The 27,530-nt window shown below is 42.5% G+C and overlaps 1 protein-coding gene across 2 annotated transcripts in view; it reads right to left on the reverse strand.

The window, feature by feature from the left end:
* Window positions 1-27,530, reverse strand: part of brinp2 (bone morphogenetic protein/retinoic acid inducible neural-specific 2) — a 244,119-nt gene that overhangs the window by 56,441 nt on the left and 160,148 nt on the right. For both annotated transcript variants that reach the window (XM_075483744.1, XM_075483745.1), the window contains one exon: window positions 4,947-5,183. In XM_075483744.1, coding sequence (XP_075339859.1) covers window positions 4,947-5,183 — 237 coding nt within the window. The remainder of the gene's footprint in view (window positions 1-4,946; window positions 5,184-27,530) is intronic.

The raw sequence follows: 27,530 nt of genomic DNA on the forward strand, positions 1-27,530 counted from the left end.
AGGACTTTTCGTGCGTATGAAAATCATATTATTAATTTTCATTCGCAACTCATACGCTTCTCTCATACGCAACAGTGTGACAGGGCCATAAGAGGGGTGGATTTCTGTTGAGACTACAAGCGCTAGTTCCCACCCTTCAACACCGCCCATAGGGGGATTGGACCTAATGCGCTAACAGACCTATCACAGATCAGTGCCAGTGTTTTAGACTGGCAGAGAGCTGCAGCTAACTATATACCGGTGTGTGTGTGTATATATATATACATATATATATATATATATATATATATATATATATATATATATATATATATATAGATATATATAGATATAGGTATATATAATTGTCATGAGATCCACACTCCTTGCCAGTTGGTGGCGGTAATGCTGCTTTAAGTTGTTTGTCAACCGCCAATAAAAAAAACGAAATAGAGAGAGAGAGCTGCAGCGAACACGGAGGACTGGGGCCGGATTCACAAAACTATTCTTAAGATAAATCTTAGGAATATTCTTTAGAAAAAAACTAGGAAGTTCCTAAGATTTATCTTAAGTGAAATTCGTCAATATTTTCGTAAGAACAATGGCATTTCTTAGGAACTTCGTATTTTTATGACTTAAGAACTTACTAGAATGTTGGGAAAAAAACTCATGAAATGACTGATTAAATTATTAACTTAAATAGGCCTTGGCCTCATGATCTATGGTCAACATATCTCAGTGCTGTGGGCTACATTCAATAGCCTATATACTAAACACAGTGCTAAGGCCCATTGTAAATAATAGCTAACTGTAAGTTGGAGCCTAATGTATATAACCTACCCAATATAATTAATAAAACATACACAAAAACATTGGTAACAAACTTACATAACATAAGTTTAAACAAAGGTTCTCCCTTTTTTGTAGAAATGTGTTCAAATAAATAATATTAGAGGCTTACCTTTTTTCTGTTGCTGTGTTAAGATGTGGTGAAGGGTTGTCTTAAAGTTAAGAGGAAAACTAAGAAGAATCTTAAGAACTAAGCTTTCAAGAATATCAATTATTCTTAACATCGTTCTTAAGACAAAAGATAACATGAAAGTTAAGAAAAAACTTAAGAATTTTATTTGTGAATATGGAATGTTCTTAGCTTTTTTCTTATGACAAAAGTTAAGATAAAAGTACCGGTTAAGAACTTTTTTTTTCTTAAGAATGCTTTGTGAATCCGGCACTGGGATTTTGAAGAAGATATCGAGCTGGGGCGAATTGGTGGCGTCCTGGAGACCTACTTTAGAATACCTAAAGTCAACTGGAAACGACAGCCAAAGCCTACAGGGCCAAATGGACGTCTTTCTGTAAAGTAAGTTTGTTTTCTTTGTTACTATGTCAAGGAGTACTCTTGCTAACACGCTAACGTGGCATGTTCATTGCACAAATAGCTTGCAGTTTAGCAAGCTACTGTGGCACGCTAGGCTCAAATGCCATCACTCACTTTGTGATCAATGTTTTGTCTAACTGCCTACCGGCACTTTCTTGAGTGGGTCCTGCAAGGAGAGAGATTGGGCAGAGGGTGTCGTGTCGTGCAGGCTATCCGCCAGAACAACCCAGCTCCAGACGGCCAGTACTGCGGGCAAGTGGAGGACGCTCAGGAGAAGCTATAGTTTCCTTGTTCTATATTCATTCAACAGTTGTATTGTTTGTATAGTTATTTAATTAAATGGTTAAAATGTACGTTGTTGTGGTTCTTTCTTAGTAATGTTGCTCCAAGTGTATTCGAGTTATTGAACGACCAACATTTCAGAACTGGAACTACCTAGCTACCTCAGATGACAAAACGCCAGAATTGTGATCATAGCCTACCTATAATTACTATAAATTATGAAGCATTACAAGTATACATTGCATTATAAGTTTGTTGCAAATCAGTTACCTCCTTCCAAGTTTATGATGCTATTCTAAACTTTGTTGAAGGCAGACAGGAGAGAAGGAGTGACATTTTGTTTTTTTAATTCACAAAATAAGAATTGTCATGAACATAAAGACACACAAACAACATTATCCACACTATTAAAAAAAAGAGGTATTGACCCTGTGATTGAGTATACAGTAAGGTGCTCGATGGAAGTGCAAACAGGTAAGGCAGTGACATGATTTCCAGGTAGCGTAGAGTCGGGTGGAGCTTGTACACTCTCGGGGGAGTGGCCTGCGGATCTTGAGCATTGCAATGCACTATGGGGATTGTTGTCTTTAATCCACAAGCACAAAAAAGTCATTTTCTGCCTTTTCTCGGTCAAGAATAACCTGACTCACGTCATCTGGCTGCGTTCACCAACTACACGAGGGGGCGTTCCCTTTCCTCACACAACCATCTGAGGAGCCTGGGAGTCATATGTGTTTCGTCCGATTAGAAAATAATCAGAGCCAATCATTAATCGCTGGGTGGGACTTTGGATGAATGGGCGGCGTTATGGCCGCGTTATGGCCGCCCATTCATGCTCCAGAGGGCGGGAGTCAGGTAAGCTCTGAGCTACGTCACGGGTTGAGTCATTGGGAGTGGCTGAAGTGGCGTGTCAGTCAAGATGACGGACAGATTCTTCATCCAATCACATGCACGAGTTTTAGAAAAAATAGCCCCATTTGAAATCATGTCGGTTGTGGGCTCGTCCCAGATGGTATGCGAATACCAGAGGGCGGGAGTCAGTCACACTGCAAAGCTTGTGATTAGTTTGCTTCATTAAACTGGACTAAAAACGGGGCTGAACTGTGAAAAGTGAATTTGATTTTAGCGCAACAGCGTCTTGTTCATTAAGAGATCTTACTGCAAAACCATTTTAAATTTCCTGGGATTTGTAACTTTTTAACTCACACAAAGCATATTATCTAAGTCTAAAAACATACTCTACCATTGGCATGACTCTGAGTGGAAGTATGGTATCAGGGTCAGTAATCTTGTCCGGTGTATGGATCTATAATGTCTATATCGCACCTTACGAGCACACTTCAATCTATCTCTAAAGTTAATTCTTTAATACCAAATTTAAGCATTTTCAGCAACTCTTTAGCCAAATTATACCGAAATTAACCATGCAACAAGTGTGGCCAGAACAGATGAAAGCAATGGGCATCTTAGGACTGAGATGTGTATTACCGGTTGCAAAACATGTTAGTTTGGTAAAAACCTGTAAGACCCATAAGACCAAACTGGATTTGGACACACAAACAGATTAGCTCTATTGAGCCAGCAGGACCAAAACCAATTGTTTTAGTGAGGAGAAAGAGGATACGTTTAACCCTCCTGTTGTCTTGCGAGTCAAAAGTGACCCACTACCATGTTTAGCTGTAGAAAAAATACCTTAAACTATCTTTTTCCAACTTGAAATTTTATGACTTTTCCTAAAGGGACCCTATCATTAGAAAAAGTCATACTTTATTTTTGTTTATGTTTCCATGTGGGCTGTACACCACTAGGGTACAAAGATTGTCTTATGGGTCATTTTTGACCCGTGAATTATAAAAACATTTAAACACCAGAAAAAAAATGCACTTTTTTTTCACCCTTTCAATATAATTTATTCAGTTTTCTCAGTTTCTCAGAAAACTGAGAAAACAAGAAAACTGTTGGTCCAACTGACAGTTGGTTTGTGGTAAAAAAAAAGTGTAATCCTGAAAACTGGTGATTGTCTTTTTGTATTGTGTAACAAAAAATACATGATAAAAAATGTATTGAATTGAGTTGAATAGATAAATAACAGGTGTTTCATCATACAAAAATGATTTTGGATTTAAAATTCAATTAAGTTGCTTTATTTTGGGGCTTTGGTAGGGCGGGTCATTTTTGACCCGACAAGGGGAGTAAACAGAATGTTAAGACCGCACAAGGGTTAAAGTCTGTTTAAAGTCATACTCTACCCATGAAAGGGCTTAATGCACAATATTGTGCATGCAGTGTGGCATCCCAAATTAAACACAAATATGTAAAAGCATTCAATCAATAACTGTTGTCAGCTGTAACAAAGCCATACTCCTGTTTGGTTATCGCTCATTACTCATCTGTTTGTCACTAAATTTCATGATTGATTATGAACATAATCACAGCAACACTTTACAGGTACACACTGTATAAACACAGCGGCAGTGAGCATAAACTGCATCAAGCTTGGAGTAATAAATCATCGCTAGCCCAGCTGCTACATCTGAAACTGGAGCTAAACAAACTTATGCAACGCAGCCCCCATCCAGCTGTCCACAGCTCGCCTAACTTATTCACGTACTGTAACAGAGTCAGTGAATCCTCAGACAGCATCAACATTAAGCCAGCGTTTGCTTATCATCAACAGAGACGCATGTCCTAAACTATTAATTCATTTTGATTAATTCATTACAATTCAAAGAAAATAAAACAAAAACCTGAAAACTTTTTTTTTCCCTGATTTTGATATTAGTCACACTTGAAATGGTGTTTACATGATTTCTCCAAAAACTCATTCTTAACGGAACTTGCACCTGTTGTCTCATTTTGTGACCATCTATTTCCCTGGGAATTGTAATATAGTAGTGGATAGTACAGAAATGGCATGGAGTTAGCATACACTGAGATTAACCATATCATTTGGGTTGAAATAAACTGGAATAACTTCTTGAAAATGGGTGAGGTTTTAGTCCATCTTCCTTTAAGCAGTTAAAGGTCTTTGTGGCCCTGCACAATGAAGCTCCATCATTCATGACGAACAGAGGGACACATTATTTCTGTTTCAGTCTCTATATTTCATCAAGTCCACAACAATGACACAACCTCATGTTATATATGACAGGATGAAACACTTGCTGAAAAACCGAATTCAAACCTGCTTCAAGCCAAAAACATACCAATAATATGAAACAAGCTCAGTTTTTGCCACAGTTCAACACAATCTGTTTATACCTTAAGAATGCTTAACAGATTGCCTCTAAAGAGTAACGGTCCATACCTGACTCCATGAACTCCTGGTTGAGGCTGTTCCAGGCTCCTTTGCTCTTCTCCAGGTTCTCCTGCATGACCTTGATGTCAGAAAAGGGACAGTTGCATTCTGGGAATCTGGATGAGCATTGGCACCAGCAGTCATTGTTGCGGCAGAGAAGCTCGCCCTCTGAGTTGCACGCCACATAGCTGAGGGCTGCCTCCACAAAACGCTCACGCAGAAACTCTGGCAGGACATCTTGCAACCCTAAAGAGAAATGTCAAACACAAGGTAAGCTTTGTCTTCTTTTTCAATAAATAGCTTTTATTCAAGGATAAGAGTAGATGTGTGTTGAAGCTGCATTTTTAGCACAGGACATTCTTAACATAGCATTTTTATTCAACACCCCATTTCTTACGGGATTAAAAGCATTAATTCTCCTCACACCATGGTGTTGAAAATTCTATTCCATTTACAACATCTATTATTTTCTATGATACATAACCACCGTCTTAGCTGGTTGAAATCAGTGATACCGAATAGAAGTTGTTTTGTAAAAAAAGATTTTCACAAGTTGTTCCTGAATATACCTCGAACTGAAATTATCTGAAACATACAACATGAAAAGGGTTGGGGTATCATGTATCCACATTCTTTGATACCGAGGTGACAGTTCTTACTGAAGCGTTGATACATGCTCGTAAAAGGCTCTCTTACAGCCAACCCACAGCACAGCTTGCATTCCATCAAGTGATATTTCAGATACTGACAGTAATAACACGTCTTACTGTGGTAAAGGCCAGATGAAACAACATAATCATCGACTGGCTCTGTGTAATGTACATGTGTATGTGTGCTCCAAATCTCTGTTCCAATGACACCAAAAGCTGATGAAATGCACTGAACGTGTACTTGATGACTAATCATTTGCATCAATTTGTATTTTGTGTGTTGAAATGCATAAAATCTACATGGGAAATTATGTCACGCTCACATGAGACACCTGATAGGAACTCTGAAGTTCCTCCTACTTTGACAAGTCAAAATGCATGTGGGTTTATTGGCGTTTACATGCATACTTTGGCTTTCTAAAATTCTACAATTAGTTATGCAAGATAACTAAAAGATCTTCCTACGGGCTCACCACCCGTGGGAGGGGCCATGGGGGTCGGGTGCAATGTGAGCTGGGCGGCAGCCGAAGGCGGGGACCTTGGCGGTCTGATCCTCGGCTACTGATGCTGGCTCTTGGGACGTGGAACGTCACCTCTCTGCTGGGGAAGGAGCCTGAGCTGGTGCGCGAGGCTGAGCGGTTCCGGCTAGATATAGTCGGACTCACCTCGACGCATGGCTTGGGCTCCGGAACCAGCCTCCTCGAGAGGGGTTGGACTCTCTTCCACTCTGGAGTTGCCCGCGGTGAGAGGCGTAAAGCAGGTGTGGGCATACTTATCGCCCCCCAGCTGTGCGCCTGTACATTGGGGTTTACCCCGGTAGACGAGAGGGTAGCCTCCCTCCGCCTTAGGGTGGGGGGACGGGTCCTGACTGTTGTTTGTGCTTATGCACCGAACGGCAGTTCAGAGTACCCACCCTTTTTGGAGTCCCTGGAGGAGGCACTAGAGAGTGCTCCTCCGGGAGACTCCCTCGTCCTGCTGGGGGACTTCAATGCTCACGTGGGCAATGACAGTGAGACCTGGAGGGGCGTGATTGGGAGGAACGGCCCCCCCGATCTGAATCAGAGTGGTGTTTTGTTGTTGGACTTCTGTGCTCGTCACGGATTGTCCATAACGAACACCATGTTCAGGCATAAGGGTGTCCATATGTGCACTTGGCACCAGGACACCCTAGGCCGCAGCTCGATGATCGACTTTGTAGTCGTATCATCGGACTTGCGGCCGTATGTCCTGGACACTCGGGTGAAGAGAGGGGCGGAGCTGTCAACTGATCACCACCTGGTGGTGAGTTGGCTCCGCTGGTGGGGGAGGAAGCCGGTCAGACCTGGCAGGCCCAAACGTATTGTGAGGGTCTGCTGGGAACGGCTGGCGGAATCCCCTGTAAGGAGGAGTTTCAACTCCCACCTCTGGCAGAGCTTCAACCATGTCCCGGGGGAGGTGGGGGACATTGAGCCCGAATGGGCCATGTTCCGTGCCTCCATTGTTGAGGCGGCCGACCGGAGCTGTGGCCACAAGGTGGTCGGTGCCTGTCGTGGCGGCAATCCCCGAACCCGCTGGTGGACCCCAGTGGTGAGGGAGGCCGTCAAGCTGAAGAAGGAGTCCTATCGGGCCTTTTTGGCCAGTGGGACTCTGGAAGCAGCTGATGGGTACCGACAGGCCAAGCGGAACGCAGCCTCGGCGGTTGCTGAGGCAAAAACTCGGGCTTGGGAGGAGTTCGGGGAGGCCATGGAGAACGATTTCCGGACGGCCTCGAGGAGATTCTGGTCCACCATCCGGCGGCTCAGGGGGGGGAAGCGGTGCATCGTCAACACCGTGTATGGTGAGGGCGGGGCTCTGCTGACTTCAACTAGGGACGTCGTGAGTCGGTGGGGGGAGTACTTCGAGGGCCTCCTCAATCCTACCGACACGCCTTCCGATGAGGAAGCAGAGTTGGGGAGCTCGGACGTGGGACCTCCCATTTCTGGGGCTGAGGTTGCCGAGGTGGTCAAAAAACTCCTCGGTGGCAAGGCCCCGGGGGTGGATGAGGTCCGTCCTGAGTTCCTCAAGGCTCTGGATGTTGTGGGGCTGTCTTGGTTGACACGCCTCTGCAGCATCGCGTGGACATCGGGGGCAGTGCCTCTGGACTGGCAGATCGGGGTGGTGGTCCCCCTCTTTAAAAAGGGGGACCGGAGGGTGTGTTCCAACTATAGGGGGATCACACTCCTCAGCCTCCCTGGTAAGGTCTTTTCGGGGGTACTGGAGAGGAGGATCCGCCGGATAGTCGAATCTCGGATTCAGGAGGTGCAGTGTGGTTTTCGTCCTGGCCGTGGAACAGTGGACCAGCTCTATACCCTCCGCAGGATCCTGGAGGGTGCATGGGAGTTCGCCCAACCGGTCTACATGTGTTTTGTGGACTTGGAGAAGGCGTTCGACCGTGTCCCTCGGGGACTCTTGTGGGGGGTGCTCCGGGAGTATGGAGTGCCGGACTCCTTGATATGGGCTGTTCGGTCTCTGTATGACCGGTGTCAGAGTTTGGTCCGCATTGCCGGCAGTAAGTCGGACATGTTTCCTGTGAGGGTTGGACTCCGTCAGGGCTGCCCTTTGTCACCGATTCTGTTCATAATTTTTATGGACAGAATTTCTAGGCGCAGCCAGGGCGTTGAGGGGGTCCGGTTTGGCGACCTCAGAATCGGGTCTCTGCTTTTTGCGGACGATTTGGTTCTGTTGGCGTCGTCAGGCCGTGACCTTCAGCTCTCACTGGAGCGGTTCGCAGCCGAGTGTGAAGCGGCTGGGATGACCATCAGCACCTCCAAATCTGAGACCATGGTCTTCAGCCGGAAAAGGGTGGAATGCTCTCTTCGGGTCGGGAATGAGATCCTTCCCCAAGTGGAGGAGTTCAAGTATCTCGGGGTCTTGTTCACGAGTGAGGGACGAATGGAACAGGAGATTGACAGACGGATTGGTGCGGCGTCTGCAGTGATGCGGGCTCTGCACCGGCCCGTCGTGGTGAAGGAGCTGAGCCAGAAGGCGAAGCTCTCGATTTACCGGTCAATCTATGTTCCTACCCTCACCTATGGTCACGAGCTGTGGGTAGTGACCGAAAGAACGAGATCGCGAATACAAGCGGCCGAAATGAGTTTCCTCCGCAGGGTGTCTGGGCTCTCCCTTAGAGATAGGGTGAGAAGCTCGGTCATCCGGGAGGGGCTCGGAGTAGAACCGCTGCTCCTCCGCATCGAGAGGAGTCAGATGAGGTGGCTCGGGCATCTGGTGAGAATGCCTCCTGGACGCCTCCCCGGTGAGGTGTTCCGGGCCCGTCCCACTGGGAGGAGGCCCCGGGGAAGACCCAGGACACGTTGGAGAGACTATGTCTCTCGGCTGGCCTGGGAACGCCTCGGGGTCCCCCCAGAAGAGCTGGAGGAAGTGGCCGGGGACAGGGACGTCTGGGTCTCTTTGCTCAAGCTGCTGCCCCCGCGACCCGATCCCCGGACCAGCGGAAGATAATGGATGGATGGATGGATAGTTATGCAAGATTATATATAATTGGTGTTATCAGATTATTTTTAAAAGTAGAGAACTCAACCAAATGAGGAAATCATGTCCGTCTTCATGTCATCAACAGCAGCATAACACAGAAGTTTTGATTTAACTGCTTTCATTATGTAAATCTTAAAAAAAATCAACAACATTGCTATATTAATTATTGAGCAAGTTGTATGACTGCACAGCCAAATCACAAGCTTATGTGGGTATGTGTGCACGCATCGTTATTTTTTAGCAACTAGCAGGCAAATTACACAAGACTTGGTGTGCAGTTGTCACGCAGTTTCTCTGAAACTATCTGTTGGTCAATATCTGTCTCCCGTTGTAATAATCATCATTTTGAAGTCAAAAGCTGCCTCTCTCTTCACCCCACAAACTCATTCTGGATGATTTTCAATAGCCAAGTCAATCCCGCTGTGCCCTCTTATGAATATGTATGTCTCTTTTCTGGTATTTACTCTTTCAGTGGCATGGAAAGCGATATAATTAGTCACATTTTCCTCTTCCACGCCTTGGCAGGTGCTTCGAGGTGTCTGTGTGTATGTGCGCTCATACACTAGTTGCAAAACTGGCAGGAGTTTCTTCAGTTTGGGAGACAGCTAAATAACACTGCTCCCGTCACCAGCCATTTTCTCACTTTATCTCTCCAACTATCTTCACCTCGGTCTGTGCCCCAAGTGTTTTCTATTCTCTCAGTTGCAGTCACTCTGTCACTTGTACCAGGAGTAGTATTCTCTATTAAACCTTTGTCGTTGAGTAAGATTAATTACTTTTGAACTTCAGCACTGATTTTATGATGATGCGCATCAGCTTGCAGAAAGGACCGTCTCCTATATAGGCAAGGAGATGTTAATCCTATGCATTTTGTTAGTCATAAAAATGTGGATACTGAAGGTATACTCCACAAAAAAGAAACATAAAGCACTCAAGTCTTCAATGAACCGAATCTAAAAGCAGGAGCAGCACATTCAAACAAATTGAATGGCTGCGAGTGCAAGCAGTGTCCTACTATACTTTACTTTCTTTTTTAAATTTAATGACTAGCCTAGCAGCAAAGTGTTCACATATTAGAACGATAAAGGCTGACGTACCATGGCATGTCTTTAAACCAGGCTGGCAGTTAGAGTGAAAAAGTAATCAAACACTGCTCTCTGCTATTTCCTAAGCATTAGTCCAGGTTTTGACTTTTTGCCTGTAACTTTGTGTGGCTGCTGGTTGCTGCTCTCCAGGTTGTACATCAATGCAGATTGACAATTCTGCTTGTGACTCAGTTGCACCTGCATTTTTAGCCAGTTTTATGATCTATTTAACATATTATAACAATTTCCATTCACAATTTAATGCTGACTGCATATTTCTGTACATTTACCATTAAAAATAAATTAGAAAAAAATAGATATTTAGCTAAACTTTTACTAAACACCATCCTGTAATTCTTTCTTGACATTAGTTTACAATATGTTGTATTGTGATAGTTCAAAAAGATTTGCTCAATGTCCATATTTTTATTTTTATTTATTTTTTGACAATGTGCAGTGCTACTAGAGCAGTGTACACAAGAGAAGAACTGTTGGCACTGTCAAGGATTGGATGCGGAATTAAACATCCAATTCCGACCGAGCTAAAAAAGCTGTACTGTGGATGCAGAGCTGGAGCAAAACTAAAGGCAAAGAGGTACAACAGGAAGTGGAGGTACAAGCCTTTTCTGCCCTCGATTATAATGGGAAACGTTACCTCACTACAAGGGCTCCGAACCGGTTCAAGGAACGAAAACGAAAACCGAAAACGAACGGAATTTTACGAGAAACGGAAACGAAAACAGAAACGTTATTCTGAAATCCACAAAACCGGTTAATAACGTTTTTTTTCGTTCTCTATATATTTTATAAAATTTCACAAAAGCGTAGCCTTTGTCAGGGGAAAAAAAAAAAGACTACTTCCGGTTGTGCGTTCACTTCGCTGCCCGCTAGGCTCAATGCAGACTGTCACGAATCACTTCCTTTATCCATTACTTAGTCTAGTTATCCACTAGTTATCCACTAGTTGAGTGATGGTTCGGAGTAGATTCACCCTAGGGTCATTTGAACCGTGACATCCAGCCACTTAGCCCACCCGAAGTTTTTCCGATCTTGGCCGAACATCAGCCGAGTTACTGAGTTATCCCGATTAGCTTAGTACAAGCGCTAACGGACCCTGGCAGTATCTCCAAAATGACCACACTAAAATCACATGCCATGACACCAAACTTCTACAGTAGTACAAATATGGTCTGTACTCACAAAACGATGCATTTGGAAGTGTGTACATAGTCCAGGAGTTTATTATTATCAACACAAGCCTGATAGCTTTTCTGCTGCTAAAGCTGCGTCGACGTCACTTCCTTGATCTGGGAGCTTTAAAGTAAGATGAGGGTTGATCTACTACTGTAGACAAAAAAGCAAGGCTGCTCAATTTCTCCATTGATAAAATAAATTCAAAACTCTACAACATAAAAATTCATAAAAATTCATGTAGAATATAGCATATACTTTGTTGTCTACAGTAGTAGATCAACCCTCATCTTACATTGAAGCTCCCAGATCAAGGAAGTGACGTCGACGCAGCTTTAGCCCATCTGAATGTTTTTGGATGCTGCCGGTGATTTATTATTTTTGGGCATAGAGCTACGGTGTAAATCAAGGGCAAATGCTAATGAGTACGTCTATTCTAAGGTAAAGTCCACACACGTAGACTTGATAGGCCCGCCAAACACTGCCGGAACGATAAGAACGAACGATACTTTACGTTCCGAACCGGTTCAGGAACGATATGTTGGTGGCGGAACGTGGTGGACATACCCAGCTTCACAGCCGTACAAGTGGACCAAGACCTGAGTACGAGCAGTAAGCGGAAAGGCAGCGTTATTATCCTGTTTTTTAATCAGAGATGGGCAAACCCTAGCCTGGCGACGCCATCCTACGTACATCCGCCCAAAGATTTTGGCTCCGCACATAGTCTGGCCAAATCCCCCTACCTCGGTTCGCTCAGTGTTTTGCCAATCAGCAAACAGTTGCGAGTGGTGACGCAGAACTCATGCGCGGAGTCCATTGTAGTCCATATAATTGTAGTTCAACCGCAGCGGAAATAAACATGGCGACGAAAGAACACTAGAAGCTATCCACGAAGTTGTCTCAACTCTGGAGATCATTACACAATTAAAACGAGAGCAAGAGGAATGCCTTGTCAATTTTGTTAGTGGCAAGGATGTCGTAGCTCTCCTTCCAACTGGCTTTGGGAAAAGTTTGATTTATCAAATGGTACCAGTATAATGAAAGCGGATGTGGGAAGCGTGATTCGCGAGCTAGAGCCTCGCGAGAGTAAGCATGAACCTCGGCGCATAACCAACGTCATTTCTAAACATTATGATTGGTTAAGGGAACTCCGTTACTCCAATGAATTTAAGTTGCTGGGTAAGGTCCCGCCCTCCATGGAAACGGATTCCTCTTGGGTTTTCCCAGACTGTTTGACAGAGTCAACAGTCGGCTTTCGCCCAGGCTAGGCAAACCCCCACACTGTGACCATTAAGGAGAGGGTTTGTTGTCTAGACATTGAACTGCTGTCAGTTGGTTTCTATGGACCCAGAGAGTTCCCATATACAGTCGACATCGCTGTTTACATTCCACCGAGCGTGGCACCTTCCACCGAGGAAGGTGACGCCGTTGCTAGGATACAGAACCAGCATACTGAGGCATTCGTTGCGATCACAGGGGATTTCAACCACGTCTGTCTATCCTCCTGCCTGACTGGCTTTGTACAGTATGTGGACTGTCCAACTCGTGAAGAAAGGACATTACATCTGTTCTATGCTGACGTGAAGGAGGCTTACAGGGCAGTGTCTCTTCCACCACTGGGTAAATCTGATCACAGCATGGTCTATCTACAACCCACATACAGACCTTGTGTACAAAGCCTTCCTGTTACTACCAGATCTTTCAGGAAGTGGTCACCAGAGGTGAGTGATGCATTGAGAGACTGCTTTGATGTCACAGACTGGGCTGCACTGCTGGAGGAAGAACAAATAGATATTGACATGGACAGGAGGGTCAGCACCATCACAGACTACATTAACTTCTGTAGGGACACTGTGCTTCTAGTGAGGATTGTAAAGTGCTATCCAAATAATAAACCATGGATCACCAGTGACATCAAAGACCTCCTGAACCAGAAAAAGAGGGCGTTCCAGAATGGGGATAGAGAAAGGCGGAGGAGTGTACAACAGGAGCTTAAAAAGACATTATGTCGAGCTAAGGTGAGAGTACAAGAAAAAGGTAGAGAGACAGCTGGAGAACAATATCACCAAGGAGGTGTGGAGGGGCATGAGGACAATCACTGGATACAGACTGAAGAACTCAGTCTGTGGAAGGTGATGTGGACAGAGCCAATACTTTCAACCAATACTACAACAGGTTTGATTGTGTGGCTTTTTCCACCTGACTTCACCTCCACCTCTGCAGCAACTGTCAGCAACAGGCTTCTTCTGTCCAGCTGCACCTCCACCTCCACGGCAGCTTCCAACGTCAGGCATCCTGAGCCAAGCTACACCTCCACCTCTGTGGCAGGTTCCAACGCCAGGCCTCCTGAACCCAGCCACACCTCCATCTCTGCGGCAGCATCCAGCACCAGGCCTCCTGAGCCTAGCTACACATCCACCTCTGCAGCAGCTTCTACTTCCAGACATCCTGAGCACAGCTGCAGCTAAACATCTGTGGCAGCTACCACCTCCAGGTCTCCTGAGTCCAGCTGCACCTTCACATCTGTGGATTCTGTACATACTGCATCGGGCACATGCTTATCTGGATGTGACTGGTCTATATGTGAGAATCATGTTCTTTGACTTCTCCAGTGCTTTCAACACCATACGGCCTCCCATACTGAAAGACAAGCTTCTAGGTATGGGTGTGGCCCCCTCCCTGACATCATGGATTATAGACTATTTGTCTGCCAGACCACTCAGTATGTCAGGATGGGGAGATGTGTTTCTGGAACACTGGAATGCAGTACTGGGGCTCCGCAGGGTACTGTTTTGGCTCCTTTTCTTTTCACCCTGTACACATCGGATTTCAGGTACAGCTCAGAGTCCTGCCACATACAGAAGTATTCTGATGATACGGCTGTAGTGACATGTGTGCGCGGTGGACAGGAGAAGGAGTACAAGGACCTTGTGGAGTCCTTCTATGGCTGGACCAAAAAAAAACTGTTTGCTCCTGAACACTACCAAGACCAAATAGCTAGTGGTGGACTTCAGGAGATCTAAAACTCCATACCAGTCAGTCTGCATTGATGGAGGGGAGATATAGTCTGTTTGGACCTGCAAATACCTGGGGGTGGTGCTGGATAATAAGCTGGAGTGGTCTGCCAAGATAGAAGCAGTGTAAAGGAGGGGCTAGATCCGTCTCTTCTTCCTGAGACGGCTCAGGTCCTTCAATGTCTTTAGTGATATGATATGCATGTTTTATCACACTATCATTGAGAGTACACTGTTCTATGCTGTTGTCTGCTGGAGGAGTTACACTGCAGACAAAAACTGTAGGCGTCTGGACAAACTGGTGAAAAAGGCTGGCTCTGTTGTAGGCAGAAGGCTAGACCCTCTCAGTGCTGTGGTGGAGCAACGGATGAGGAGGAAATTATATTCTGTTTTGGAGAATAATAAACTCCACAGCATCCTGGCAGGACAGAGGAGTATATGCTATATTCTACATGAATTTTTATGTTGTAGAGTTGTGAATTTATTTTATCAATGGAGAAATTGAGCAGCCTTGCTTTGTTGTCTACAGTAGTAGATCAACCCTCATCTTACATTGAAGCTCCCAGATCAAGGAAGTGACGTGGACGCAGCTTTAGCAGCAGAGAAGCTATTAGGCTTGTGTTGATAATAATAAACTCCTGGACTATGTACAAACTTCCAAATGCATCGTTTTGTGAGTACAGACCATATTTGTACTACTGTAGAAGTTTGGTGTCATGGCATGTGATTTTAGTGTGGTAATTTTGGAGATACTGCCAGGGTCCGTTAGCGCTTGTACTAAGCTATTCGGGATAACTCAGTAACTCGGCTGATGTTCGGCCAAGATCGGAAAAACTTCGGGTGGGCTACTTGGCTGGATGTCACGGTTCAAATGACCCTAGGGTGAATCTACTCCGAACCATCCCTTTAAAAGTGACTGCTGAGTTCTTCTCAAATTGATCTATTTATTTATTCAGTCATTTATTATTATTAATAGTTGTAATATTTATATTAGTATTATTATCATTGTTGTTGTTGTTGTTGTTGTTAATGTACAATTATTGTAAATATTTATATTTTTTTGAGCTACTTGACAAATTTGAATTTCCCCCATTGGGGGATGAATTAAGTATTTTTCTATTTCTATTCTGTTTTATGATACTCACATCTGCTGATCCAAGATTTATAAAAATGCACACTTGAGTGTGTCACATTATTTGTCCAGAGGGTTCATTAGCCCCATTTGGTATCTTATGTCATTTAAAGGCACCCGAGTAGTAACGATGAAAATGGGCCTGCATAAATGCTGGTGAGGTTGGAATTCCATGGCAGTTGCATATTGGTTAAAAAGGGGCCATCATATTGACTCTGTATTGTCAGATACTGTATGTACAATCTGAATGGTTCTGTAAAGGAGTCCAGCATTTGAATAAAAGCTAGTATTAAAGCTATCATACTAGCAATATAACCAGGTGAGCACATCTTAAAATCTTCTACAGTGCATATACATGAAAACAGTTTTGCTTCTGTTGTTACTGACAATAATGTGATTTTAATGATTATCAATGACACATTAGACAATTTTCTCAAAAAAAGACACTCAATAGAGTCATTGCCATTACCTATCTTTACTTTATCTTAAGGGGTATGTGAGAGAGAGGACAACATGGGCTTTCACCACATCCATGCCCAATTTAAAGATCCAGTATGTGAAATATAAAGGCACGAGTTGGCTGCACTGTTGTCTCACAGCAAGAGGGTTACCAGTTTGAATCTCATCTGGGATTTGCATCTCCTCATGTTCTCTCCCACTGCCCAAAAACATGCATGATTCTGAACTGGTTTGAGCGTGCTATGTCCTATTCTTGATTTCACACGAAACTAACTGTGGACATTACATAATAATAATAATAATCAATTACATTTGTAAAGCACTTTTCATTTCATACGGAATCTCAAAGTGCTATGCTGATGGTGGCAGACTACTGGATTGTAGCCACAGCTGCCCTGGGGCACACTAACGGAGGCGAGGCTGCCATGCACCGGCACCATCGGCCCCTCCGACCACCACCAGCAGGTGGTCAACCTAACATGCATGATTTTTTTGGACAGTGGGAGGAAGCCGGAGTACCCGGAGAGAACCCACGCATACACGGGGAGAACATGCAAACTCCACACAGAAAGGCCCCAGCTGGGTGTTGAACCTGGAACCTTCTTGCTGTGAGGCAACAGTGCTAACCACCACACCACCGTGCAGCCCACATTACATTTCTGTACTAAATCACACTATACATTGAGTACTGGAACTATGAAAATTCAGTGACTGACAAATATAAGTGGGAAATGTGGCAAGAAAGTCAGCTATGCAATAGGAAAGAGAGAGTAAAATTTGGACTGCCAGCAGCCAAACAAACAATCTTATTGCCTCTTAACTTTTCCAGAGCTTCTCATTCTCAATTTAAAGCTGAGCAGATTATAACTGAGAGTTTAGCATGGCATGGTAATCGCAGTGGCCAGCAAAGATAAGCCACAAACCTTCTTAATAAACCAAGAAATTCTGAAAATACATGGCCATGGACATGAAAAAAGTAGACTGACACAGTAAAAGAAATTTACCTCTCCAAATTACGACTCCAGGCTGCTACCTTACTTCATTTTCTAGTTTAATTTAACTATTTGAAGTGGAATCTTAATTAATCCTACACTGGTGTTGTGTTAATTACACATTGATCTGTAATGAGAGTAATAGGACAATTTAATCTCTTAATGAATCAAAGAGTCATCAATCCTCCATGTTGAGTTACAGTGAGCCAAGTGTCAGACTTTGGACTTCGTTAATGTGTGAAATTTGCTCCCTCATGATATAGTATGAAAAGCATACTATGTCTTGCCATTGTACATTCTGTTTGGCTGGAAACATCAATCCATTGTCTACATCCACTTTATCCTCTTTAGGTTTTCTGGGGCTTTTGGCTGCTGTAGTCCAAGAAGAAAGATGGGACAGGCTGCTAACATAGAGGCAATCAACCAGGCACACTCACACCTGTGTCAAGGTGTACTCTCCAGTCAACCTAACATGCGTGTCTTTGGACTGGAGCTTCAGAGAGAAAACCCATACAGGCAAAAAAAAACATGCAAACTGAAAGCAAGGCAAGTAAGGTGACAGTGCCATTCCATCCTGGCAGGAAAATTTTGACTTTTTTTTTTTCATAACTTGCTTTTTATCTTCAGTATTATCTCTACTTATCACACCATGTCTCCAGTTATCATCGTGAATTTCAAGAAAAAACTGTGGGTGACTCCTTTTGATGGGAGCTTTTAGGGTCATTACCCATGAGGCTTTGCTCCCATCCACCCCAAGATTTAGATCACCCCAGCAGTCCAAAAAGAAAAGCAGCCCCACGGCTCCCTCTCTTTCAATCTCTCAATCTCCTGCAGAGAACATACTTTTCATTTTGGGCAATTTGAAGCTCCTAAGCCTCCCCCATGGTGACCACCCCTCTGTTATCAGTGCGTATCTGCCAGTGAGTGTGTGTGTTCTTTTTAAGCCTTTGCTTTTTTAAGTGCTCTGTCCGCTACACTGCAATGCACTTTCAGCTGTACAGTACTCAGGGCCACAGGCTTTTGCTCTGCCTATGCTTTATACAGCACATATGTTACAGTATTACAATAGCAGTATTTCTCCAGCTAAACAAAAACAAAACTGAGGTAATTGTCTTTGGAGCAAAAGAGAAACGATTACAGGTCACCACAGAACTTCAATCTATACACCTAGAAACTACCAACCAGGCCAGAAATCTGGGTGTAGTGATGGACTCAGACCTAAATTTGGAAAAACACATTAAGACAATAACAAAGTCAGCCTACTATCACCTTAAGAATATATCGAGGTTAAAAGATCTGATGTCTCAGCAGGACCTGGAAAAACTAGTCCATGCATTCATCTTTAGTAGGCTTGATTACTGTAACAGCATCTTTACAACTCTACCTAAAAAGTCAGTTAGACAACTGCAGCTTATTCAAAACACCAGCTCGAGTCCTCCCTAAGACCAAAAAAGTGGACCACATCAGTCCAGCTCTGAGGTCTTTACACTGGCTGCCTGTCCATCAGAGGATAGACTTTAAAGTTCTGATGCTGGCCTATAAAGCTTTGAATGGTCTAGGACCAAAATACATCAGTGACCTCCTGACCCAGTATGAACCTTCCAGACCCCTCAGGTCATCTGGATCCGGTCTTCTATCAGTTCCCAGAGTCAGAACCAGACATGGATAAGCTGCATTCAGCTTCTATGTGGAGCAAACTCCCAAAAAGCCTCAGATCAGCTGAAACACACCTATTTTCAGCTGCATTTGAATAAAGCTCCAAATCTGAAACTTGAGTTTCAGAACTTAATATTTTAACTACTGATTCTATCTGATTTGATCTATTGTTGTTATTTCTTTCTTTTTTGTTTAAAATTTAAATCATGCTTTTCATTTCTACTGTTTTAATGTCTCTGTAAAGCACTTTGAATCGCCTTGTTGTTGAATTGTGCTATACAAATAAACTTGCCTTGTCTTGCCTTGCACAGTCTCAGTTTCTCACCTGTTATTTCAGTTTTACTCGTGACATTTCTATCTCACTGTCCCTTGAATTTTTTTCCAGACTCGTGGCACAGAATGGCATGTCCATGTAGCATTTTGTGTTCTCCTGTGATAGTTTTGTGCTTTTTCAAAAAGATTTTAACTGCATTGTGAACATATGAACAGTTTAAGGCAGTAATGCTGAGAATAGATAAGACAAGGTTGGTGTTGAGGGAATAATATCGAATCGGTCTGTCTGTTGAAAGGGCAAAATGCCTACAGGGCCACAAGCACTTTTTCAAAGGATGAAACTCCATCTGGGTTTCCTATTCCTCTCCATATCTCTCCCTTTTGTTGAAACCTTTACATTTGAGACATGCAGAGCTGTGATGTGCACCAATGAGAATTTTGGCAAATGATTTATATGGTGCATTTTACAGTGACAGCTGGTGTATTGAGAATTTGTTTCAGTTATTGCCCAGACCTAGGCCTTCCCAGAGGGATGCACTTGACAGACCTCTCACCCTGCAGGAGCTCACAAGTGTGGTGCAGCATCTGTATCCATGCCCTGCTCCTACTATTGATGGAATTCCAGCAAAGTTCTATAGGCGCGTTTGTCATACAGGGAGAAGATCTGTTAGAGGTTGTCCTGGAGTCCCTCTGGGAAGGCCACCCGGCAGCTGTCAGCAGGCAGAAAGTGGGGCCTGCAGATTCATCTGCGTATTTGTTTGTATAGATTTAGAAACTCACGTTAGAGACATCTGCAAGAGAGTAGTATTTCAAGAACCCGAAACCTGGACAGATTAGGGTAGAGAAAAAAAGGAAGGTTTGCTTGTTGAAAATTAATATTATCACGTGTCTGCTATTCTTACTGAATAATCAACTTTGGGCGCTTGCAATATGAATGTGTATAAATGTTGCATTTGTGGTCAAGTCTGGTCTTTGTCATCTTTCCCAAGGCAACACTATAGGTTTTATATGGAACATTTACTTAACTTGACATTTATTTAGAGGCTCAATATTCAAGCGTCTAGTTTGAATTAGTGTCAAAGTTTAACAGGCGATTCTGATTATAATTGGTCATAATAGTAAACAAGAACTATGTTAAGCCTTGAGCAAATTGTCTTGTAAGAGCTCACTCAATGAGGGCAAGATGGGCAAACTTTGAGGCTGTGCATAGGTTCAAGGGTTCTAACCGAAATACTTGGTGGATAAAAAGAGAAGGGTTCTGCAGAAAAATGAGGAGTTAGGATTTAGTTTACAGCAAAGCTATAAAATCATAGTAGCTGTCATAAATGTTACGTGAGGGACAAAATTCCGTCAGCAAATAAATTGAATTCCCCTGTGGCATCAGTTTGTTGTGTTTTAGAGCCTTTAAAAGACTTCCCTGAGTTCTTAGTGAGGGACTGAAATGGCAGCTGTGCACCTGCCTGTGCATAAGGAAGTCTAAGGCCTGATGGACTTAGAGAGTGGGCTTTATCTTCTTGGACTTAATGTGAAAATAGGGCCTGCTGTTTTAGCTTGATGTGATTGCATGCTGTCTTCTTTTGCAGCTTAGCATGTGTAGGAATTCCATCCAATAATTCTGTATCTCACCATTTCTGTCTAATGATGACGTTCAGTCCAACAACAATCAGGTTGTGCATGTTTGAGGTATAGAGAAGGAGTATGACATGTATGGTAATGGTAAGAATTTGACTGTCATGACCAGTACTGGTGTCTGCACTCAACCACAAAACTTCTGTCTGTTTTTACTAACCAAAACCACATCCTTTCCCATTCATCGAGCAAGTGTTTTAGAGGCCGTCATACCAACAACCTTTAAGGGAAAGAAAGTTTCTAAAATGCAATAGGAGCTTAAACCTGCATGTTATTCATTTCAACCTTTATTGAACAGGCACAAATCTAAAGACAGTATTCACCAAAAGATGCAATATTACATTTTGGACATGTGAATTTTGGACCTGGCCTGCTGCATATATATTTCTGGGAGTTTTATTTCCAGTGTGCAAAACTTGAGAGGGAGAGTTTTGAAATCAATCATCAAATATCTTGAAGTGTAGATTTAGTGTTGCTGTCAGTTGTGCCTCATTTAATCCTCAGATACTCACAGCCATTAATCTCACTTTATAGTACACCCCCTGTGGTCTTAATGTGTTAAAGCAAAATAATCATTACAGCAAATGTCTTAGAAATATGGGAAGACAAACCTGTAAACAATGTGTGACATGCGAAATGGATGAATTATGTAATATATGTTCTTCAAATTCAGTCTGCTCAATAGTTCTTTACAGTATGAAAGTGTAATAATGGCACAATTTTTTAACCACATTATTCATATTTTCTTTTACAAAGTTGTTGAAATAAATAAAAAACAAGTTGTGGAAAGTTCAAATATCAATACATTAGTGTTTAAATGATATCACATTTAGTCAAAAGCGCCTTTTCAAGAACTCGATTTGGGACTTGCTTGTTTTGACTTTGGCCCTCAGGAGAAAGACTTGAAACTTACTTGCAGCTTGTAAAATAATAGCTTTGTCCCTCCTCTGCTGTACAGATTATCAGATCAGAGTCTCTTCAGCAAAGGCTTCTTCAGTTTGGATGCAAAACGGACCACTACAGGAAATCTTTCCTGCCCACAGCCATCAGCATCTATAATAACTCCTTGATTTAATTGAGTTACATCAACATTTAATTTCCCTCTGGGATAAATAAAGTATTTTTGAATTTGAATTGAATTGAATTATATGTTCTGTTTTGTAACAAGAAACAAGCTGTGTGTGAGTCAGTGGTGAAATTCAGGCTTCTGATTATCAACAGCTCTGCTAGATTGCAACTCTGTACTAATTTGCACTACTCCTGATAGACTGTTTTGGTCCTTATTGTGATATCCTGGTCACACTTGAGTTAGAAGAACAGAGCAGTTTTGGGACGTCACCTCCAAAACTGGACACTTCCTCGGTGCCGTTGTATTTGCTACCAGCATATCTTGATTAATCAGGGCCTCGGTTTCTTCTCATGAATGGTGGGCATTTTTTCTATGACCTCTGTGAAGGATTGGATAAACTATAATTAACTTCATTAAAAATGTCATTATACCTCCAAAGTATTTTGTAAAGGTTGCTCTGGTGTTGGTACTCCAGCAGGATCAAATCTTGAACAGTATAACTCTACATAAAGTCAAGCTGTTAGGTTCAACAGTATGTTTGAGGGTCGCAAAAGTGGCTCAACTTCCTGACTGCAAAAAGGTGGCCTTTTATTCCGCTCACTCTGTCCTTGGTGCTGCATTTTTCATAAGAGCAATCTTATGATTTTTTTTCTGTAAAAATATAAAATAAAAAGTTAACAACCTGAATTCATGTAAAGTGTTTGAGGTTAAGTAATTTAACTAGCGTTTACGCACACTTATAGACTGCTCTTTAGGACAAAAGAAAAAGTTAACTGAGGAAGAAGTCCTCAGGAGAAAAGTCAGAAAGGGCAATGATACTGTTGATACCTCAATGAAGCAGCACACTTCAACACTTGGAGCTAACATAAAGTGCACCAGCCTGCAGAAAAAGGAAATTAGGATACTCAACTTCTGCGGAGTCTTATTCACAGCTTTACTGGAGCAACCACACTGTAGCATTCACTGGTCTAACCATATGGGAAGGTTGCATGGTATGCTGTGGGGACTGTAACCCAAACTGTGGAACATTTGCTTTGTGAAGGCAAAGTGGAAGGGTCGCTATGGACAGAGAAGGGCCAGTGTGAGAGTCTCATCATTCTGCTCTTCGAAGAACTCGGCAGACAAATGGTCAGCATGGTAGCTCAACTGATATGAAGGGCTGACCTCTTAGTCAAACTGAGGGAAGTAGCAGCAGCACGTCAATCTGTGACACAATTATTTAAGAAGAACATCTGATCTGATTGCTGCTGTTGTGCTTTTAAATACATAGTTTTCTACTGGTTTTCCCTGCTATATAAACTCATTTCACTTGTACTGGATATAATTTGGCATGAAAACAAATATGTATGCTGAATTTGTCACACAAGAAAAAAAAAACTAAGACTCACCAACTAAGACTTTGCTCACCAAAGTATTCTTTGCTCCAGGACCCCAAAGGCAGCTATGTTGAATTGGTCCTTCATTATCTATTCGATCACTCTGTAAATCTACTTATTCTCACTCACTGGTGCTATCTGAAGAGTCACATGAAATATTCCCTCATGATATATGTTCAGGTCCAATTGCTTCGAACAACCTGAAAACCTGTCTAATTGTCAAATTTTATTGACCTTTAAATGTAATTACCCTGAACACACAGTTCACTTCATATTTGGTTTGAACACACCATAATAGTAGAGTTTGAGCTCCATTCAATTTTTCCACTGATTGCATACTTACATATGTTGTGAGCAGGATTGCTTCCTTCGGTTTTGAGACAAAAAATTATGAAAACTAACTGATGCATAAACCAACTTATGTATCGGTTGATGTATTTTGAGTCATTCTCTCTCCCCACACAGCGCTGTCTGTTCCAACTGGACATTTGCTAGATCTCTGCTGTGCTACTAATGCAGTCATATTCAAGTACACCACCCACACATGCACGCACACACACACCCATATACACAGTTAAACACTGCAATTAATCAGCTAGGAGGTTTCATTTTGAAGGCAATAAGCCTTGCTAGAAAAAAAATTAAATTAAAATAATAATGATTTGGCAACTCCACTTCAAAGCACTTCTCTGACTCAAGGCTCAAGTCAGGCTGTTTTCATCAGCAATTACTGATGAGAAACCTTCAGTCACCGGTGGCACAGACACAGCGGTCGGTCTTCATTGCAGCAAAACGCCAGCAAACATTGGGGCAAAGCCTACAGATACACAACACAAACACTCACACAGAAGCCTGCGATCAGAGTCTGAGATCAGAGAGAGGAAGAACGGTGGAATGGTGAGGCTTTCTCTGACGAGCAGATACAAAGAGGGGTTTTTCTACTTGCAGGGAGAAAGCACAGAATAAAGCTTTCGAGTGTCTACCCTATCACCAAAACATAATGTAGCACTTTTCTGTGGTATTACTCTCACACCATTCTTTTCTAAAAGGATTTATCAGCAGTGCACAACGTCAAAGACAAATAAACTGTGTAGTTATCTTGTTAGAAAGTAGAGGGATGTGAGAAGCATTGATGGATTATAGGAACTAAGAAGTACTCATCCCTACACAGGGGTTAGATTTGAACTCTGAACAATTCCTCCTTTATTAACAAGAGTTATAGGATCTTCAACAATATCCTCCCACGTAAAGAACTGACACAAAATAGCCATGTGTATCTGCCATAATTGTTCCACTTACACAGACTTGACTTAGCTGTACTGAAAGAACTCCCATGGCCTACTTTTTATCCACTCATCTCCTGGGACAGAAATTCTGAATCGCCAGAATGGAAGCCATCAAGATAATTGGCTGGAATTAGAGTTAAAGTTTACCCATGTTCATTGCAGTGGCTCTTTAATCACAAAAATCAATACAAAACAAACACATCAAACATTACACCATCCAGAGAATGAATTGTCCACCAGTGACATCAAGACTGAAGGCCTGTACAATAAATTGTCTTGATCAGGTCCTCAGTATAAGTAATGGGGATGTGTGATAGATGCTTGCATTTGTTTGGAAGGTGTTTGATGAATAAAAAGCACATCCATATATAAATGTTTATTTAGTCTTGGACTGTGTTATCTTTTAGCTTCATAATTATTTCTAATTTCAGAACAAGAGAAATTAGGAAAACAGATTTCCCATTTATTGCTGCTCAATAAACATAATCCCACACTTCTGATTTGATCAACTCCATTACCCAAACAAGTAAGATTAAGACTTTCGTCTATGACACATCGTTTTGTTTTTTTTCACAATCCAGAGATAATGGTATTTCTGTAGAAGCTTGTGTGCAATGGACGGAGGCGGCACAATCGCTCACAAACAGACCCCGTTTTTAATGACAGCGGCAAAGAGAGAATAAAACATTCCACTGTTCATGACACAATGTACATTGTCACAAATGCAACGCATTGTTTGGACTTCAGAGCTGAAAAGGAGTAATAGATGCTGGAGAGTAGGGCGGGGGTTTCACATTACTTGTGTGTAATAGCAGCAGAGTCCATACACAATGTCGCCTAAATTTAAAGAACGTCATTCAGCTGACTGTTCCGCAGTGGGTGTGTTCATAAAATAGTCAAAGCCAAAGCCAAACTGACACTGACAAATTTTCCGCTTCGATTGGGGAAGTTATTGGGGTCTGCATGTCGAGTCTGGGTCACTTTTCTTTTTTCAACCTCTCACCCTATGTACAGACAGAGGTATAAGATGAGAAACCTTGAGCCATTGTTGGCACAAAGACAGCGGTCATCACTCCAGTGAAATGCAGGCAAACACTAGGGCAAAGCCTAAAGACACAACACAAACACTCACACAGGCGCATGCAATCAGAGTCAGAGATCAGACAGAGGAAGAACAGTGGAATGCTAAAGCTTTCTGTGAAGAGCAAATACAGAGAGAGGTCATCGGAATGTGGTCCATTCCAAAAGCCCTCAGAGTTGCAAAGAGTTTATCTCTAGGGCAAAACTAAAAAGAACATATTTAATTTTGATTGTTTCCTATTAAGTCAAAGATTTTCAGTACTTTGAGTCACCATTTAAGAGAGAGTACAACAAATTGTGGTAATATCAGTGTAGACATGCATGAACAGTCAAACATATGTTCATGGAAGATTAAGCAAAGGCCTCAAACCTAATATGAAGTGCTGGGAAGAATTGCTACTTTGACACAAAGCTATTTTTATTCCTTTAAAACTTTATTTCATGCCTTACAGCTGCCAGATCCCAGGCCGATAATACTCATCAATTCAGAGGCATAGAGTACGCCAACTGCATTCTAGTAATACAATTGCCTTTGGCCTCGCAATAAAAAAAAAGGAAATTATGCTTCAGCTTTGGAGAAATCTGAAGTGCCCACTTTGACGCAGTGGCTTAATGAAATGCATGAAACCTGGAGTTTGGGATCAGATACAGGACAAACTCAAGGACAAACTTAAATTGCCAGAAACTTGGGCCCCTCGTTTATCTCCTTTTTGCTCGTGGTTATAGGTCAAACCAGTGGTTATTGCTTATATAGCATCTCTTATAGGAAAGGACAAGGTCGAGCAGCTGGGGAGGATAATATAATTTTGATATGTGGTCCTTTTGTTTTTGTGATCTTTGTTCATGACACTGTCTAACCATTGGCCCCATTTGCCCCACACCAAATGTATTTGTCTTACTGTCACGGAATCCTGCATATTTTCCCAACAGTTTTATGATTTAAAAACATTTAAAAACACAAAAAAGTTCTGGGGCTTTTTTTCACATTGTGCATTCTCTCAGGGACAGAAACTAAGCTCCTTGCTGTTCTATGAAATGCATTTTCAATCACTTAGTTGTTGAACTGTGTTTTATAAATAAATTAATCTTGGCCTGCCTTGCCTTTAAGACATCAGATTCCCTTGATTTGTATCTTTTCATTGATGCAGCATTCATCAGTAGATTGTTTAAGTAAATGATCTTGCTTGGACTGTTGAGGCTTTGCTTCAAGTAGAAAATTGCTTCACTATCACTTTGCACTATCACCTTTAGCTCTTTCCTCTCACAACAACAACGCCGCCATTTTTGAAAGAGTTTACTGTGTGCCGGTCAACATTTGGTCCAAATTATTTGCATTTCAATATCAATAAGCTCCAACACAACAGTCTTTCTCTGTCGGTCGCTATCGTTCACTGTGAAGAGTGGAACGGAGCCGGAAGGTAAACAATCAATCAATGACTTTCACGATAGACGTCGCGAGATTAGATCGTCTAGCGTAGCGACGCCTACTGATCGGGAGGTGAATTGCCTTGCGTATCCGACATCCCGATGGAGAACTTCGAAAGGTTTAATAGCCTCTGTGTGACCACGGAATCGGATTGATGGGAGTAGCATACCGAGGCCTTAAAGCGGATTTCTGAGCAGCAAATCATAGCTGGACTGAAGATTTTGGGGGGAAAATGGCACTTTAAACCACTTGATGGAAACTGGATCAGCTGTCTCCAAAGCACCATCAGCCAGACAAAAAGTATCAGTAAACATCAATTTCAGTTCACCTGAAAGGATTCATACTGCCGCAGGATACTGAATGAATCAAAAGTGCAGTGGAAGTCAAAGAGGACCAAGTGCTGACTGTCGCTCACTTTCTTTCACAGTTCTGACCTCAAAATTATATGAGGTACTTGATGACTTGAAGAATGCCAAACAATCCTACCGTCACAAGTGGCTCTCTGGATGATTGTCAAATCGTGCTTCAAGAACATGGATTATTAGGGTAGAGCGCCATGGAATTGTGCCGTTCAAGAAGCTGGAGGGGTGCTGTCACTTAGGTGAGAGGCAGCATACCGGATATCACATAAGACATTCATGTAAGATTTGGGGTTTTCTATTACAACTTTGACAATTCTAACTTTTTATTACATTAAAAATGGAAAACATATAACACTTACTTAAAAGAAGTGGTTTCTGATTTTGGATCTCATGTGTCCAAAAA

This window comes from Odontesthes bonariensis, chromosome 14 (assembly GCF_027942865.1).
Source record: "Odontesthes bonariensis isolate fOdoBon6 chromosome 14, fOdoBon6.hap1, whole genome shotgun sequence".
NCBI classification, from domain to species: domain Eukaryota; kingdom Metazoa; phylum Chordata; class Actinopteri; order Atheriniformes; family Atherinopsidae; genus Odontesthes; species Odontesthes bonariensis.